This window comes from Citrus clementina, unplaced genomic scaffold, assembly GCF_000493195.1.
Source record: "Citrus clementina cultivar Clemenules unplaced genomic scaffold, Citrus_clementina_v1.0 scaffold_5, whole genome shotgun sequence".
Taxonomy (NCBI): Eukaryota; Viridiplantae; Streptophyta; class Magnoliopsida; order Sapindales; family Rutaceae; genus Citrus; species Citrus x clementina.
This window is the reverse complement of record NW_006262201.1, coordinates 23595169-23607697: the sequence shown is the minus strand read 5'-3', so window position 1 is coordinate 23607697 and position 12529 is coordinate 23595169. Positions and strand designations below refer to the sequence as shown.

At 33.4% G+C, this 12529-nt stretch overlaps 1 protein-coding gene across 1 annotated transcript; it reads left to right on the top strand.

Moving 5' to 3' along the window:
* The first annotated feature begins 2508 nt into the window (after positions 1-2508).
* LOC18043058 (probable disease resistance protein At4g27220) lies at positions 2509-7690 on the top strand. The gene is made up of 4 exons (XM_024183172.1): positions 2509-5382; positions 5670-6149; positions 6605-7438; positions 7569-7690. Exons 1-4 carry the CDS (start codon positions 2509-2511, stop codon positions 7608-7610), a joined length of 4230 nt encoding a protein of 1409 aa, XP_024038940.1. The 3' UTR covers positions 7611-7690.
* Positions 7691-12529: the final 4839 nt, after the last annotated feature.

Below are 12529 nucleotides of genomic sequence, written 5' to 3'. Positions count from 1 at the left end.
GCTTCTGCATATATTGTTCATTTTCTTAATTACCTTCATTATTATTTTCGTTTTCAATCGATCAAACTTCAGTTTCTTAGCATTAATCTAATTATGTACTTCATCTTGAAATCCTTAAATTACCCATCAAAATGTGAACGATTAGTGTATCATTTTTGCACTATAAGAAATAGTTGTATTACCGACCAGACATTTCCACAATATACTATTGAAAATAAGTACTTTTTACAAAGGTATTGTCATTGATGAGCCGTTGGATAAATATGAAAAGTATCATACCTCGGTGATAAAGAAAATTCGTTTGTCGGAAATGGAATGTCGAGCCCAAAATTACTTTAAACTTGGTAAAGTTAGATTTTGGCCCAATTTGTTTGAAAGTTTTATACATAAAGCACTTTTTTTTTTTATGTAATTTGTGCAATCTGAAGGGAGGTATTGTAAAATTAACATAAATAAATGTAATATGCCAATACCGTTTAAAACAAAAAAGATATCATGAAATTGAAAAAAAATAAATAATAATAATAATAACAACATTAAAAGAAAAAGGAAATTACGGAGAAGAATAATCGCTTCTTGATCTCAACTCTCAATTTGAATACAATCTCTGAATCTCACTTCTCGATCTGTCTCCATTCTTCATTCGCATTTACTCGGTGGTAATTAATTCTTCACTCTCACTCGCCTTATTTCCTGCAGATTTCTTCATTTTCCTTCACTGTTCGTTTTTAAGGTTCCATTGTATTTCCATTGAGTTTGCAACTGTTCAATTGCTCGATCCACATTAGTTTTAAGGTACGATTGTTGGTTATTTTCCTAATCAATAGACAACCCTAGATACGATCATAGGATTTAATCAATTGACAGTCTGAAAAATCAGAGAGACCCAAATCCTAATCAACAAACGCATACGATGATTCATTTAAATTAGATTGTTTATTCTCATAACACAATGCACTGCTATGCTATTTGTCACAAACATTAAAATCTTCATACGATAAATCTTTTAATTGACAATAGATTAAGTTGATAATTAAATAGTAGCCAATTATCTAATTAACAAACATAATCATGACAATAATTCAGAGAATAAACAAATACCCAAAAAGTAATAAAATAATTAAAGTATAAGAAAGATCTCACAGCAGTGATGAATCAAAGTTCATTAACCTTCAACCAGAATAATAGATTTAGTTCTTCATAGACAGGAGAGAAAAATTTAGATCTAGGGTTTCTTTCTCTTCAAAAATCTCCCGTCTTTGACAATAGATTCCTCCCTTAAATTCTCTTCTCTCTCTTCTCCTCTAGAGTTCTTTTTAAAATAAAATACTAATTTCTAAAATATTATCTAAATATTAAATGCGTAATTACAAAAATAACTAAAAATACAAAACACGTTAAACTAAAAACTGCAGGTCCGTAGTTGACAGCATGCGCCCACACCTTATCAACAAAGTTCTTCTGAAGCTCATAATTTCTTCAAGAAAACAATCATCCTCAAACATCATCTTGTAGCTCAATTTTAGCACCAATCAATAAAATTGCACCTACCAAAATAAAACACAAGTAAATCACTATTATTAAGTGCAAAACATCGATATTAAAAGAAGTAAATAATGCAAAACTAGTGCATAAATTGTACTCTAACACTTCATTCCGATCCCTTGATCATTACTCATTTATTTATTTATTCTTTGCTTCACTTCTAAGCTTAGCAAAGGAACTTGAACTTTGGCTTTTCAAATAGGTCACTTTTGCTTTTAATCTCGCCCATGATCTTCATCATGAAGATGACAAACCATTATTCTTTATTCTTCACTTTTGCTTTTAATCTCGCCCATGATCTTCATCGTGAAGATGACAAACCATTATTCTTTATTCTTCACTTGTTGAATTTACAGAATATATAGCATTCTTAAAATTTTAGCAAATCGTTATTCTTCAGCTTCAGCACCTCATTAAAAAGTCATTCTTTGAACTTATTCTCAATCAAGAAAAACATATGCGTTCGTTCGTTGTAGTCACTGTTGTTTTGTTATTAATGTTTGCTCCCTATTGCCGTTAACTCTCTTGAGCTTCACAGGATCAGGAAACCCTTTTCTCTTGGCATCTGTTTTGTTGTAATCTCTCAGTCCTTGTTGATTAGTTTCTCTCCGCTCCCAATTTAGTTGTGTCCTGCTGTTGTCTCTGTTTTGTTCCATATCTACTCTCTGCACTTCTGCTGTGTCAAGACATCTTCTTTTGTTCATTCGGTTGTGGTCTATAATATATTTTTCATCTTTCTTTTGGTCTATACTTAAGTTATTTTGATTGGTTCCTTTCTCCTTTATTATCTAAATCCCTCCTTATATTTATTCAATCAGTTGTTACGCTTTCTTTCATTTCTCCGCTTCCACAACCAGATAAACTGTCCATCTTTGTTGTTTCTTCTTTTTTCTCTTCTGTGGTTGGCTCTTGTTTATTTGCTTTTCAGAACTCAAAAAAAAAAAAAAAATAGAAGGATCAAAGATGGTGGAAACCATTATTACTGTTGTTTTGGAAGTTGTGAAATGCTTGGCTCCTCTAGCAGAACGCCAACTTGGTTATTTACGTAACTATAAAACCAACTTTGAGAATCTCAGGGCAAAATTTGATGAACTCAAGGATGAAAGTAGGAGCATTCAGCACAGAGTTTCTGAGGCTGAAAGAAAAGGAGAAAAGATTGAAGAGAAGGTTGAAAAGTGGCTGGTTAGTGCGAACGACATCATTGACAGGGCAGCCAAATTCATTGAAAATGAGGAGTCAACGAATAAGCGTTGTCTCAAGGGCTTGTGTCCTAATTTGAAGACCCGCTATCAGCTTAGCAAGAAAGCAGAGACAGAAATGAAGGCCCTTGTTGAACTTGGAGAAGAAGTAAAGAAGTTTGATATTGTTTCCCACCGTACCATTCCGGAGGAGATTTGGCTCAAGTCTCACATAGGCTACGAGGCCTTCGAATCAAGACGTTCTACTTTGGAGGCTATAAAAAAAGCATTGATCGATGTTAGCATCATTGGGGTGTACGGCATGGGCGGCATTGGAAAGACGACACTGGTGAAGGAGGTCTCCAGGCAAGCTATGGAAGCCAAGCTCTTTGATATGGTGGTCTTTTCAGAGGTTTCGCAAACTCCAGACATAAAAAAGATTCAACAGGAAATTGCCGAGAAGTTGGGCCTGGAGTTGCGCGAGGAAGTTGAATCTGGAAGAGCAAGTAGACTATTTGAGCGATTGAGAAATGAGAAGAAGATCCTTGTGGTTTTAGATAACATCTGGAAACACCTTAATTTGGAGACTGTTGGAATTCCTTTTGCAGAAGATCATAAAGGATGCAAACTACTGCTGACAGCAAGAGATCGTAGTGTCCTCTTAAAAATGGGTTCTAAAGACAACTTTTTGATAAACAATTTAAATGAAGAAGAAGCCTGGAGATTGTTTAAGATGATGGCCGGTGATGATGTTGAAAATCGTGAGTTGAAATCTACAGCAATAGACGTCGCCAGGGCATGTGGAGGTTTGCCCATTGCCTTGACTACAGTAGCAAAGGCACTGAGAGGCAAGAGTCTGCATGAATGGAAGAATTCCTTGCGAGAACTCCGAACGCCTTCAATGGTAAACTTCGAAGGAGTATCTGCAGAGACTTATGCAAGTATTGAGCTGAGTTTCAACCAATTAAAAGGTGAACGCAAGGAAATTTTTCAGCTCTGCAGTCTAATGGGTAACCGTATTTTTACTTTCGACTTGTTTAAGTACTCCATGGGTTTGGGTATATTTAAAGGAGTCAATAAGATGGAAGATGCACGAGACAAATTATATGCATTGGTCCATGAACTTAGAGACTCTTGTTTGTTGCTTGAGGGTGAGAGCAATGAACAATTGTCAATGCATGATGTTGTTCGCGATGTCGCGATATCAATTGCATGCCGCCAGCAACATGTGTTTTCGGTGAGGAATGAGGATGTGTGGGACTGGCCAGATAAGGATGCACTTCGAAATTGCAAAGCTATCTCTTTAATAAAAAATAGTAATCGTGAATTTCCTGAAGGATTAGAATGCCCAAACCTTGAATTTTTATATATCTCTCTCAAAGATTTTTCTCTTGAAATCAATATTCCTGAGAACTTTTTTGTAGGGATGAAAAAGCTTAGAATTCTAGATTTTACTCGAATGCAGTTTTCTTCTTTTCCATCTTCAATTGATCTTCTAGTAAATCTTCACACACTATGTCTGGATAAAAGTGCGTTGGGCGACATAGCAATCATTGGGAAGTTGAAGAATCTAGAAGTCCTTAGCTTTTTGAAGTCTGATATAACGCAGTTGCCAGAAGAACTAGGTCAATTGAATAAGTTGAGATTGTTAGATTTAACCAATTGTTTCCGTCTGAAAGTTATTGCCCCAAATGTCATATCAAGCTTAATCCGATTAGAAGAGCTGTATATGGGTAATTGCTCCATTGAATGGGAGGTTGAAAGAGCCAACAGCAAAAGAAGTAATGCTAGCCTTGATGAATTGATGCATTTACCTCGGCTAACCACTCTAGAAATTGATGTTAAAAATGACAGTATGTTACCAGAAGGTTTTTTGGCCAGAAAGCTCGAAAGGTTCAAAATATCTATTGGAAATGGGTTATTCACACATCCCATGATTGCTGAACAAAATTGGTTCCAAAGTCTGCGGCGCTTTTCTCGCAAAAGTGATCGCAAGAGTTTAAGAGCATTGAAGCTCAAGCTTGCTTTTATGGACATTTGCTCCATGAAATTGCAGGGCATCAATAACGTAGAATGCTTATGGTTGGACAAGCTGCAAGGCATCGAGAATGTTCTTTTCAATTTGGACACAGAGGGCTTTTCACAATTGAAGCTTCTCTGGGTTCAAAATAATCCTGACATCTTTTGTATCGTCGATTCAAGGGCGATGGTCGCTTGTGATGCCTTTCCTCTTTTGGAGTCACTTGGCCTTCACAATTTGATCAACATGGAGAGGATATGTATTGATCGGCTCAAAGTAGAGTCCTTCAACGAACTCAAAATCATACAAGCATATAATTGTGATAAATTGAGTAATATCTTTTGGCTCTCTACAACAAAATGCCTTCCAAGACTTGAGAGAATTGCAGTTATTAATTGCAGCAAGATGAAAGAAATTTTTTCAATTGGGGATGAAGTTGATAATGCAATTGAGAAGATAGAGTTTGCTCAATTAAGATCTTTGAGTCTGGGGAATCTTCCAGAGTTTACAAGTTTTTGCCGTGACGTGAAGACTCCTTCAGCATCACCAAACAGACCAGCGTCGCAGGAGGAATCGACGACTACGTATAGCTCCAGCGAAATCACTTTGGATACTTCAACTCTGCTTTTCAACGAGAAGGTGCGTAGGCTAACATTTTCTTTATTCTATCATGCGTTCTGTTTTGATGTCATACGTGGAAAATAATTAAATCATTTAAAGAATTGAAAGAAAATGGAAAAAAGGATAAAAAGAATCTCACGCGCTCACTAATTGAGCTCTTAACAAGTAGTATGAATTAGAATGCATACTCAGCTGTCAGTTGGAAATTGATTCAGACTTGCATTAATTTGTAATCAAAGAAGAAAATTTCAACAAGTGCTTCCCATATGGATATTGGATCTAACGAGAAATTCTTCTTTTTTTAGGTTGCGTTGCCTAACTTGGAGGCTTTGGAGATATCTGCAATTAATGTCGACAAGATTTGGCACTACAATCAAATTCCAGCGGCCGTGCTTCCTCACTTTCAAAGTTTAACACGATTGATTGTGTGGGGTTGTCACAAATTAAAATACATATTTTCAGCGTCTATGATCGGAAGCCTTAAGCAGCTCCGACACCTAGATATACGCTTCTGTGAGGATTTAGAGGAGATCATTTCTGAAAACAGAGCAGATGAAGTTATCCCTTATTTTGTCTTTCCACAGCTCACCACTCTAAGACTCGAATGTCTACCAAAACTTAGATGTTTGTACCCTGGAATGCATACTTCGGAATGGCCCGCACTAGAAATTCTTTTAGTGGGTCGTTGTGACAAATTAAAGATATTCGATGCAGATTTATCGCAGAATAATGAGAATGATCAACTTGGTATTCCTGCACAACAGCCCCTATTGCCGTTGGAAAAGGTACGAAGCCATTTTCTAGATTTTTTATCAATAGCGTATTTTTAACTTCGAAAAAAATGACAAAGCATCGATAAATTAACACTCAATAAATTGAAAACTTTTATTATACAATAATCTTTGCTAGTCTAGATTAAGAGATCAATGTGGTAGATTAATAATTATATGAACTTTTTAAGGTATAGCATTTATAAAAGAATCCTTAGTCTTTCCATATAGAAGAACTTACAAAATAAATTAGTAATTTATTATTGTGCAATAAAATAATTTCAAGCCAGTATAAATCAACCTTTTTTCCCTAATTTCTTTTTTACCTCTAAAATTAACATATAAAATAAATTTTATCAATAATTCAATTTTTTTTAAAAATATAATATAAAACAAATACTATAAAGTCACTGCGTGTGACCGTAGATCATCAATTGACCTCATTAGTTATTATGATTGATGATGATCAGATCGTACCCAACTTGAAGGAACTATCACTAAGTGGAAAAGATGTGAAGATGATTTTGCAGGCCGATTTCCCACAACACCTTTTTGGCAGTCTTAGAGAACTAGAGATTGCTGCAGATGACTCAGCTGGTTTTACAATCTGGAACGTACTGGAGAGATTTCACAATCTCGAAATACTCACACTGTTGTTTTTTTCATCCCACGAAGAGGTATTTTCGATGGAAGGATGCTTAGAGAAACATGTGGGGAAGTTGGCAATGATAAAAGAATTACAGCTGCGCTGGCACTATCATCTGGAGCAGCTGTGCAAGCAAGACTCCAAACTTGGCCCCATTTTTCAGTATCTTGAAATTCTAAAAGTATATCATTGTCAAAGTCTGTTAATTCTATTGCCATCATCATCGGTATCTTTTGGGAACCTAACAAAACTTGTAGCTTTCGGTTGCAAGGAATTGATACACTTGGTAACATCCTCCACAGCAAAAACTCTGGTGCGACTCATAGCAATAGAAATATATGGATGCAGAGCAATGACAGAGGTGGTAATAAATGACAAAGATGGAGTTGAAAAAGAAGAGATTGTTTTTAGCAAATTGAAGACGTTGGGACTGTTTGATTTAGATAGCCTCACAAGTTTCTGTTCTGCCAATTACACCTTCAAATTCCCATCTTTGGAATATCTGGATGTGATTGGTTGTCCCAAGATGAAGATTTTCACTACAGGAGAATCAATCACGCCTCTAAGAGTAAACGTCTGCTATGGAGAGACAGCGGATCAACGGCGCTGGGCTAATAATGATCTAAACACAACCATACAACAATTACATGCTGAGAAGGTACGTATATACATATTACTCTCTATCTCCCATGATAAATTTTTACAAAATTTGCTTTCTTAAATACAATATAGATAAGATATTTGTTATAAAGTAAGTTTAAATTGATGAATAAGAATTTTACTTTCAGCTGTTGGCGGTGTCGTCGTCATACTCTACGCAGTACGACTAATTTCATAGGCTTCTTATGACTTGGAGTTGCGAATTTTTAGAAGAAAGTCTCAACTGGTAATTAATTTTTATTTCATTTATTTAATCCCATGTCTTGTTTCACAATTTCATCTGAATTATTTAGAATGGGTCCCTCGGTTTACTGTTAAATTTGCAATGCAATTTTAATGATCCTTTCAGACATTTATGGACAGATTTTGCAAAATTGAATGTCTTTTAGTCTAGTTTAATTTGAGTTTTTCATTTTTTTTGAGAGCTCCCCTTGTTTTCTAAAATTTTATAATTCCTTGCATACTTTTTATGATAAAGTTTCATTAAAAGCCTTCATATTTTATAATTCCTTGAAAACGTGCATACTTTTTCCTTTTTTTCTTTGCCAATTATTTATTGTCATCATTGCTGTTCTTTTATTTTAGTTTGTGCTCTATTTGTTCATTGGGTTTGCTTTTCGGAAAGTTAGAAGGCAAGGAAAGTACTTAGAAAATATTCTTCCCTATGAACACATAATTAACAGCTGAATATCATTCATTGGATTAAAAAAAATTTAAAATAAAAAGAAAGTAATCAGCCCATTATTCCTAGAACAAATCCTTAAACCATCAAACGTTAGCTATGAACAAGTATATTGGTCTATAGCATATTCATAATATTTTCTCTGCTGTTCCTGTTAAAATTTCTCTACTCTATGATTGCAAAATGTCTGGATACTGATGAAGATTTAAGTCACTCTTCTTCTGTGAATAAGGTCGTTTTTCTTTTTTCCTCTATTCAAAGTTTCCATTCTGAGGGGTTCCCATTTCCATCTTCGTGATCTTCTTGTGATAATGTGAGTTACAACCTGTCTGTTTCCTTTGTTTGATCATCGCAAGTTCAAAGACATTTTATTCTAACTAAGCTATGTGTATGTATTATAACATTTTTATTCTCAATATATATGACTCAATGAGAGGTCTTTTATTATATATATGTCGTGAATTTCTATTGTATTTTGACATTTGATGGTGTATCATTGTCTCATTGCAAGGTCTTGTAATCACTCTGATTCTCATTTGAGGAGGTTGGCCTCGTCTATGTGTATGTATTTATATCCACAAGAAATTTGATAAATGGTCTTGTCATTTTCTCATCAAAACATTTGGTGCTTCATATGTTGAAGGGCTACCAGGCATCAGGGCCAGATTTTTAAACTCAAAGTTCTTCGGGTCATTTTTTAACAATAATAAGGAAAGCCCAAGAGAAAATCTAGAAGTACTAATAAGGACCGCTTCCGCATATATTGTTCATTTTCTTAATTACCTTCATTATTATTTTCGTTTTCAATCGATCAAACTTCAGTTTCTTAGCATTAATCTAATTATGCACTTCATCTTGAAATCCTTAATTTACTCATCAAAATGTGAACGCTTAGTGTATCATTTTTACACTATAAGAAATAGTTGTATTACCGACCAGACATTTCCACAATATACTATTCAAAATAAGTACTTTTTACAAAGGTATTGTCATTGACGAGCCGTTGGATAAATATGAAAAGTATCATACCTTGGTGATAAAGAAAATTCGTTTGTCGGAAACGGAATGTCGAGCCCAAAATTACTCTAAACTTGGTAAAGTTAGATTTTGGCCCAATTTGTTTGAAAGTTTTATACATAAAGCACTTTTTTTTTTTTTATGTAATTTGTGCAATCTGAAGGGAGGTATTGTAAAATTAACATAAATAAATGTAATATGCCAATACCGTTTAAAACAAAAAAGATATCATGAAATTGAAAATATATATATAATAATAATAACAACAACATTAAAAGAAAAAGGGAATTACGGAGAAGAAGAATCGCTTCTGGATCACAACTCTCAATTTCAATACAATCTCTGAATCTCACTTCTCGATCTGTCTCCATTCTTCATTCGCATTTACTCGGTGGTAATTAATTCTTCACTCTCACTCGCCTTATTTCCTGCAGATTTCTTCATTTTCCTTCACTGTTCGTTTTTAAGGTTCCATTGAATTTCCATTGAGTTTGGGACTTCAATGACCATAGAAGAAGATTCTCACAGACAACTCTTCCTACTTTTGTCTTTGTTTTTTTTTTTATTTGTTCATGCATGTTTCCTTTGCTGATTTATTTACTTATTTCTTTCTCTGACTAATTTATCGTATGATATTTCAATTGATGTATTACGTTCATGTTATGTTTATGGATGCTTGCTCTACTGTCCTAATTTACAATTAAATTTTACTCCGTCCTTAGCTATCGATTCACAGTGGTGTGTCATTAATATGTACCTGTCTTATTTTATATTTAATTAACAATTATTTCAACAATTGCTGGAGGTGTCAAATAATGAATTTGTATGAGCTTCAGTCCGAGGTAATTATCATTCTCATTTGATTTTATTTGATCTCTAGGTTTATTTTATCGGTTCATCTAAATTGTTTGGAATGCATCAGCTGGTTTATTCTTAATTTTGGAACGAATTTGATGCAGCGGATGGTTGCATAGGATGAGTAGATTATCTCTCTAGGGTAACAACTTGAGCTATAAGTATCTATTTACGGTGTATAATATACCTTTTGAAGTTTGGGATGAGGGGAATCTAATCTAATACTATAGCGCCGCATTAGCCTCGTGGTTCGGTTGAAAATTATATATATTTCATATTATTTTACAAGTTTAATATCCATTTTCCTATTGTTTTCTGGATTTTTATCTTTTTTTTTAGATATAGAATTTAAGTAGCATTTATCTTATTTCAGTTAGGAGAATATTATTATGTAGTAATATTTTAGGTTTAGTTTAAAAGGAGTCCAAAACCCTAATTTTGTTATTCAAACTTTCATTTATAAAATATAAAACTTTCTAAAAGAGAAAATGCTCGTCTGGTACCTGTATTTTAACTTCAATGCACGTTTAGTCTTTATATTTTGAAAAATATCTCAATATACTTTGATATTAAATACATTACATTTTTTTCCTTAAAATTTATTTACTTTTACAATGATATCCTGGCAATAATATTCTTAAATTAATTAATTTATTTATAAAAAAATTAATTGACAAATTAATCAATAAATATCAATATGAAAATATTTTTGTACTTTTACAACAATCTTGCTAATAATTATTTATAAATTAATTAATATCAACCAACTTAAAGTAATGTTTAATATTCTTAAAGCAATCTTACTAATAAATGCATAAAAAAATTAATTTACGAAATTAGTCCTAAAACTAAAATAATAACATAAAAATTTTTATTAATATTTATTTTGTTTAAGGCTAGCTGGATGAATTACCATTTTTTATTTTAATTAATATTCCCAAAAATATTATTCCAAGAGTATTATTGTAAAAAGAAAAAAAATAAGGGTAGGAATGAAATATATTTTATAGTAGGGGGTGTCTTAAGGTTGAGGAACTTTTTAAAATATAAGAATTAAATGCACTCTTAAATCAAAATATAGAAATTAAATGAGCATTTATCCCTTTTAAAAAGCTTGTGTTTCTCTATCTTTTAATCTCAACGTTTTTGTTTCCGTTTCATCATAAGTTCTAATGTTTGGTTCTCAACTTTATGTGCAAATTTTACATCATTGAAGGTCTTTTGATCTGAGTTAAGATCATAAAATTATACTTGCATTGGTCAGGTTATACGAAAATTGTACAAAATAATATTCTTATATAACTGTTGTCCTCTGTTATTACGGAATCCCCAAGTTCTGAAGAAGATCGAAATCAGGTCTCTCTACTGTGAAGCCCCTGGAATAAGAGCTCCAAATGTGTTACCGTTGAAAGCATGGTAGAAAACTTAGTACTCAATTAAGACTCTTTATGGCTTCAATGTTTTACTTAACATGAAAAATTCTTTCTAGCTTGCATCATTGTGAAGATAAATTGTCGTAGTTCTGACAATGAACAAGTATAAATGTCGACAGAGATAAGTATTGAACAACTAATGTTACCAGCAATCGGTTGCTGTGAGCGCCAACCACCATTTTCATATTTAAGCCTTTTGAACAGTAACACAAAATATGGCAAGTGGCAACCACATCAAATAATCAAATTGTTGATAGATTTTGAAAGCTTTAATTTGCTTGATATATATTTAAATATTTCAACAGATGATCTTTTCGCTACTCATGGGGCACGCTGAGTTAGAAACGGTTTGGATGTCAATATTACTCCAAGTGCCTCAACCAAATTCAGAATGAAAAAAAACCATCTGGTTACCTGCACTTTTGTTTAAGCAGCTAATGAAGAATTAGCACGAAATAGTACACAAACTCGCGAGAAATTTCATTAGTAGATCATCATCCTGGGAGGAAACCAGCATCTTGACGCTTTTGTGATCAAGAAAATCTGCCAGAACCCCAATTAATGAAAAAAAAATTATAACATCATTTACATGTAGTTTTACAAAATCAACAGGACACTCACAGAGCACCTCCTACAGCTGGACCGGCAGTTTTGGTAAGCGACACTACAGTCATAGCAAGTCCATTAGCAGCTCCTCTTTGATGCTGTTCCTTTTGTTGTGGCATAAACCAACAAATTAAATTTAAACTTTGACACATACAAAATTTGAAAAAGCTGAAAGCATGTAAATGTACTAAACAAACAAAAGAAAAAAAATATTTACCACTGCTCTGTTTTGCAGAAGGAATAATCTAGTTATTATAGACACCTGATGTTATAATTCAGGAAGAGTAAAATAGAATTACAACATTTCTAATAAAAAAAGACATAAAATAATTTTATACATACTTGCTGATGGATAATATAACCTAAGTATATGGATCAATGATTAGGATATCCACTTACAGCTAAAACATTCTTCATCACAGAAGCACAGTTTATCAAAAAGGTAAGGCTGAACCCAGATAGCATTGCTATGTAAGTGTAACTTGTCAAAAGAGGT